General features: G+C 39.7%; 1 protein-coding gene across 2 annotated transcripts in view; it reads right to left on the bottom strand.

Moving 5' to 3' along the window:
* Positions 1-5,435: 5,435 nt before the first annotated feature.
* The window catches only part of CGNL1 (cingulin like 1), a 191,895-nt gene continuing 190,380 nt past the window's right edge, over positions 5,436-6,950 (bottom strand). Inside the window, exon 19 of one of the 2 annotated variants that reach the window (XM_082254053.1) lies at positions 5,436-6,128. In XM_082254053.1, coding sequence (XP_082110179.1) covers positions 5,996-6,128 — 133 coding nt within the window. In that variant the 3' untranslated portion in view covers positions 5,436-5,995. The remainder of the gene's footprint in view (positions 6,129-6,950) is intronic. The other variant, XM_082254054.1, reaches the window with a different exon arrangement.

Raw genomic sequence — 6,950 nt, 5'->3', positions numbered from 1 at the left:
TGTGCAGCAGGGCAGGTCTGGAGAATACGGAACAGGAGGCCATGCACAATGGATAGCTGACAAATGTGCTAAGTGTCCCTTGTTATTTCTAATTGTAACATGAAACATTCACAGGTACTACTGTACTGGCTTCAGGTTAAAGAGGTTGTAAACTCGTTTTTTTTTATTTTCCACCCTGCAAGAGAAAGACATAATGAGCTAGTATGCATCGCATACTAGCTCATTATGCAATACTTACCTTAGAACGAGCCCCCGCCGTGCCGCTCACTCACCTCTATGACGGGCTACATGTCTAGTCGCCCGTCTTCCGGGATCGCGGCATCCGGCCATCTGATTGGCCGGAGCCGCGGTGACGTCGCTCCCGCGCACGCGCGCGAGAGCCGACAGTCACGGCACGGGACTCTGAAGGAACGGCACGAGTGGCCGTTCCTTCAGAGCGCATGCGCCAGTGACGTCACTGGCTGCATGTAAGGTAAATATCTCCTAAACGGTACATGTTTAGGAGATATTTACAGTACCTATAGGTAAGCCTATGATAGGTACAAGTTGTAGAGGAGGGTTTACTTCCTCTTTAAAGCGGAGTTCCTGCCACAAAATCATGCCTTTAGATTTTATGGCATCCGCTTCCTTATCCTTACCTGAGCAAGAATTGGATATTCCCAGCTTTTTTTTTTACATACCTTATTACAGAGGATAATATACTCACCTTTACATCCACTTCTTCCTTCCTCGGCCCGCACCGTCACTTCCTGTCCCGCAATGCGTCCTGGGAGCTCTTACTCGTCGCTCCCAGGCAGAGTTGTATAGTAACTAAGTAGAACTACTTCACTACTGTACTTAAGTACCGAAAGGCGGTATCTGTACTTTCCTGGAGTAGAATTTTTTCCTCCTACTTCCACTTTTACTTCACTACATTTTTTCAATGATTTCAATACTTCTACTCCGATATTTTTTTTTTGTGCTGCATAGTTACTCGTTACAATTATAAAAATTACCACTGCCAGAACAGTAGATGGCAGGTTTCATGAAGCTCAAAACATGTGTATTATCAGCGCATACGAAAATAAAAGCTACTGTATGTATAAATAAAAGCTGCATTTGAAATAATAAAAAACAATATGATGTTCAAACTTTTGACTTCCTTCTTTAAGAACTACATAACTCAGTACTTGTACTTTCAGTACTTGAGTAGCAAATTTTTTTTTCAAAACTACTGGTACTTTTACTTTCAGTACTTGAGTAGCAAAATTTAAAAAAAAAACTACTTGCAATACTTAAGTACAAAAAATGTTGAATACTTTAGTACTTCTACTCAAGTCACTTTTTGATCGAGCACTTCCACTTCTACTCAAGTCGCTTTTTGATTGAGCACTTGTACTTTTACTCAAGTATGGGTTTCGAGTACTTTATACAACTCTGCTCCCAGGATGCAATGGGCAGTGACGTAGGCGGCCAGCCGCTCCTCTCATCGCATTATTTCCAAACAGGAAATAACGCGATGATAGGCATCCCTATACTATGCCGATCGCATAGTACTGGGCATGCGCGAGATTTCGCGCTGCATTCACCGGCCCCTCTCCTTCTCGAACCAGGAAGCAGGGCATTCATTAACACAGCGGCTTCAGGGGAACCCGGACAAAGATGGTGGCGCTCAGGAGACTTTTTATAAAGTAAGATTTTCTAATTGCCAATGGATTATTATACTGTAAAAAACAGGATTAGTTGATGTATGAAGGGGGAGGGGGTGACAGTTTGGGAGGTATTGATAGAAAAAAAAAACTATTCTGTGGCTGGAACTCCGCTTTAAAGCAGGTTACATGCACTGGGGTATATTTTATGGAAGGGGATGCAGATTGGTAGCATGGGGTTTAAAATTTAGAAAAGTAATTTGCGATGCTAATCAATTGATATATGTGTACTCAAAAATATTTGTATTTGACTAAATAATTACACAATCAAATGTACAACACTTCCTACCCAAAGAAAAATAAATAAAAAAAAACACAAAATAAAATGCTGTTGCAAGCTGAAACACTAAATAGTGATTCACCCCACCATCCAACTCACATCCATAAAGTGCAGAGCAACACACAAATGCTTTGAATTATAAAATCCTAAAGTGCATGTGCAAACCATTAAAGTTCATAAACAACTAATTATGTCCAAAAATATGTATGAAACAACTAATAAGGTCCAAAAATATGTATGACAATAAGTAAATCAAAAACTTCTCCAGAAATTCTTCACCACAACTGTGTCTTCCAAAGTATGTAATTGCAGTGCTTTCCCATCACCAGGTGAATTAAATGCTCACCTCCCAACTCGAGGTAACTCGATTATCTTTTTAGTAATTGCCACTGTATGTCAATCGAAAACAATAGAGAGGCTGTCTCCTTACTCCACCTCTTTGGCTCCCGCTCTCATGCAGAGTCACATGCAAACAAAAACACAAACAGTATACTTCTGCATATAGACTTTATTAGCCCCCAAACATGGTAACACTTACAGAGTTCAAAAATGAACACAACATGAGATGTAGTACTCGTCCTTCACCAACTCACACCTCGGCCAGCAAGTGGCGTGACGTCAAAGGCTTGACTCCCTCTCCTATACGCATTGCACCCTGTGGTTGGGCTTCTTCAGTAGGCCATATGGGGTTGCTACTGAAAAAAAGACTGACTTGAAGCAATCGGAAACCTACTGTGGAGGTGCCCAAAACTGCATTCATATTGGAGGGAAGTGGTGAATACTCTGAACAGGATATTTCAAGTGTCACTTCCTTTAGACCCCAAATCCTGCTTGCTTAATTTACTAGACAAATTTGAATGAGAGAATCACACCAGAGAGGCTATTGTTAGGGCCCTAGTTCTAGCTCGTAAATTATTAATGACACAATGGAAGTCGGAGAGCCCTCCCACGTTTAAAGAGTGGATTACTGCTGTGGGTAATACAATTAGGATGGAAAAGCTTATTTACCAGCATAGGGGCAGTCCGTGCAAGTATGAAACTCTGGGACCCATGGCTAGATGTACTCAGGCTTGCCACTGTGGATATGGTCATGGATAGGCTCCTTGGTCTTAATGCTGGATGATAATCTAATTTGAATTTATTATGGGTGTAATGCTGATATGGCCATGTAATCTTCCTGTGTATGCTGTATCTTATACAAGTTGTTCATTTTCTGTAGTCACTGCAGGCACTAGTCCAGACTATTTCTGTATACTATACAGAGTATCTGGTTGGATAGGATGTTTTGGAATGTATGTAACCAATAGATAGAAGCTTTTTTTTTTTCTTCTGGATAAAAAAAAAGAAACAATTAAATCAATCAAAGCAGAGCACCAATCGTCTCAAACTTCCAGAGTCCCTTCATTTTGGTAAAAATGTGACATCGGTGTTAGCCAATGCATTTTGGGGGACCCTTCTCAGATGGATTATATAAAATCTCCTGGAGGCAACATGTCCTTCTCAATTGTCTGGTATTTGACATTCTGATCAGCTACTGCCTGCTATGAACCATTTTTTAGCTATAAAACTGCTGGTGCCTATTCTTCCTAAAACATTGTAGCTTGTCATAAGTATTAGAAAATTGCACATCAGCGGGTTAAAAGAAATGGAAACCAAGTCTTTCTTCATCCTGCTTGCCACACACATAGATTAAAACCTATGCTAAGACCTACTGTGATCCACGAATATATAAGCATTTACTCCATTGAGCATGCCCTATAAAGTCCTATGAGAACAGTAGGGCTACAGTGTCTGTTAGAGAAGCAGAGGTCTGTAAGTATGGATTAAACAAAGGGTGAGAGATTTATTGGGCGCATGAGCTTACACCTAAGCTGGCCATACATGGTTAGATTTTTCTTAACTGTTCATGGTAAAATCGTCAGAACAATATTTCCTACCAGTCATCTAATTTGATATGAAAGCTCCTACAATTTTATTTAGAACTGCTAATGGAATGATTGGATTCCAAATGTATTAAACAGGTTCCATTAGGGCTACGTCGCTAGCCTGTGAGGCTCTAGGGAGCGAGCGCGCGCCACAGCAGGCGAGCTCCCGCGCAGTCACAGACCCCCCCCCCCGCGCGTGTGCCCGGCGGACCCGATGTCCGACGGGCACTCGCGATCTTCCGTTACACAGGAAGAAAGGCAGGCAGCTAATGTAAATAAAGCCGCCTGTCATTCTTCCCTGTGTAAGAATGGAGATCACACAGTTCTACTATGTAGGACCGTTGATCTCTGTTCTTACACTAGTAGCCACAGCCAATCACAGTTAGAAACACGCCCCTAGGGACACACTTAACCCCTCCCTCTCCAATAAAGTTAACTCCTTCACTGCCAGTGTCATTTTTACAGTAACAGGGCATATGTATAGCACTGATTACTGTAGTAATGTCACTGGTAACCCCAAAAGTGTCAAAAATGTCAGTCAAGGGTCCGATCTGTCTGCCGCAATGTTGCAGTCCCGGAAAAAAAATCGCAGATCGCCGCCATTACGCATTAAATTAAACCAACAAAAATGAGAAAAATCTTTCCCTTTGTTAGTAAACGCAATAACTTTTGCGCAAACCAATCAAAATACGCTTTTTGCGATTTTTTTTTACCAAACATATGGTAAAAAAAAATTGGCCCAAAATGTTAAAAAATTTTCATTTTTACATTTTTTTGGGGGGGAATTTCATATAAAAAAATGTGAAAATATTGTTATTTTTGCAAAATTGACGCTCTTTTTTTGTTTATAGCGCATGATCAAAAAATCGCACAGGTGATCAAATACCACCAAAAGAAAGCTCTGTTTGTGGGAAAAAAAGGACGTCAAATTCGTTAAGGTATAGCGTCCCACGGCCGCGCAATTGTCAGTTAAAGTCACGCAGTGCCGAATCGCAAAATAGGCCCTGGTCAGGAAGGGGGTAAAATCTTCCGGGGCTTAAGTGGTTAAAGAATTACATTTGTCTTCTTGTGCTTCTGGGAGTACAAGTAGCAGACATGGCAATTATCAGATGGATGGTAGGATGTTCCTGAATTTGACGTATGCGCCCCCTCCATTTACCCCTTTCATATCCCCACACTCCCCTTTCCTTTCTACCCCCAATCTGACTACACGTTGTAGCGAGAAGTGAGCAAGCTAGCTATCAGGGGAGAATTAGCTATTTGGACACGTCAGTTCGCCTGTGTTGGCATCACACTATAATATGTTTATTGGTTGTATAAATAGTCCCAATCCTTACTTGTGGACCTTAGAAGATGCTGTAATTTTTTTTTTTACATTAATGGGACCAGTTTGCCACTACTCCTATACTCCTTGATTGTACAAAATGAAATGGATTAAAAAAAAAAAATCAATATGTATTATATATTTTTCCTAATGAAAACCACATTCACATTAGAATTTCCTTCATTCAAGAAAAAACGTTCCATCCCACTCTTTGAATATTCCTGTTAAAAGATTCTTTAATAGATGTAATAACATTATTAAAAAAATAATATTTTATGTCATAATAGCAAGAGAAGCATGTTGTAAATGTGACACAAGATTGGATTTTACAACAAAGCAATCTAAGAATCATTACAAAAAAAAAAAAAAAAAAAGAAAAAAACAATTATTTACACCAGACTGTTAGCTGTGTCAATAAAGGGAACGACATTCAGCAATGAAGCTACTTGTTTGGATGTCTGAGGTCTTCGCTAACAAGAAAGCTTGCAGCAATTGCACTGTGATTAGTCATTGAAGCTAAATTAATTTTATAAATGTTTATTATAGACTTGAATATAAAATGATATACTCTATAACAAATTATGTACGGATCATAATATTTACAAAGCATAACATCCTTAAGACATTGTTCTGTACAAATCAGTTTACTGTGATTTGTATGGGAAAAGAATACTACAAGCTGGGTGGCTTGTAGCCCGAACTGTTGCTTTCCTGTTTTTTATTCCATGGAATGTACAGTGCATGTGTCCTCTTTCACAGTCCAAATAACCGATCAAGTTCAGGTGGCAAAGCCATCATCCCTGGAAAATTTATATAAGGAAGGTGCTTCATAAAGGCTCTCTCCATCAGTGCTTAGGTCATCATCGTCATCAAGGTCATTCAACATCTTGCTTGGGGAGTTCCTGCGTCTGCTGCAAAGAATGCATAGCATTAAACACACAGTTACGCAAATCAATAGAAAGAATCTACATATGGCTTATCATGTCAAAGCATAACAGTAGTTTTTGAAAAAAACAAGAAAAACGAAGAAAAAAAAAAAACCTTTCCTTGTTGAACACTTTGCTATGAATAACACAACTGTAGAAAAGTAAGGAATCACTTTGCATAGAAGTTGCAAATATATAGATCATAATGAACACAGTATACATCAAGAAAAGCACACAAATTAATGCATATAAACAGGACGCGGCCATTACTAAAAGTGTATTTTTTTTTTTTTTTTGTTAATTCTTTATTTATAGTAACAAAGCATACGGCAGACAAAACAAGCCAGAAAAGTTAGCAGTACTGCAGGTTTTTACATCATTAATTTTGAAAGAAGAAAAAAGATCATATTATCCTGCAAAGGAAACTGACCCAGATATAGGAATTATGTCCAGAGCAATGCGAATAAACCCAAGAAGAGACCCCTGTAGAAATAATAATTAAAGCAGAGTTCCACCCACATTTTCATCTTTGCACCATCCGATTCTATGCAGTAAGTGAAAACATAATTGGCCGTTTTAATTGTTTTCTAGCTTGATTTACCCATGGGGTAATCTTTTTTTCATCCTGTTTAAAAAGCCACAGCAAAGTACCTAATTTCCGAAATCGAAACATGCCCTCCTCCCCCGCCGACTTCTGGGACCGCGCAACTCGCACTTGTGCAGTAGGAAACTGGCTGTGAAGCCTGAAGGCTTCGGTGCCAGTTTCCTTTACTAGCAATGCCGGCCCTGCACCCAAAGCTGATGGAT

Source organism: Pelophylax lessonae (assembly GCF_965119305.1).
Source record: "Pelophylax lessonae genome assembly, chromosome: 4".
NCBI lineage: Eukaryota > Metazoa > Chordata > Amphibia > Anura > Ranidae > Pelophylax > Pelophylax lessonae.
The sequence above is the reverse complement of the archived record's forward strand: the minus strand, read 5'-3'. Positions and strand labels throughout refer to the sequence as shown.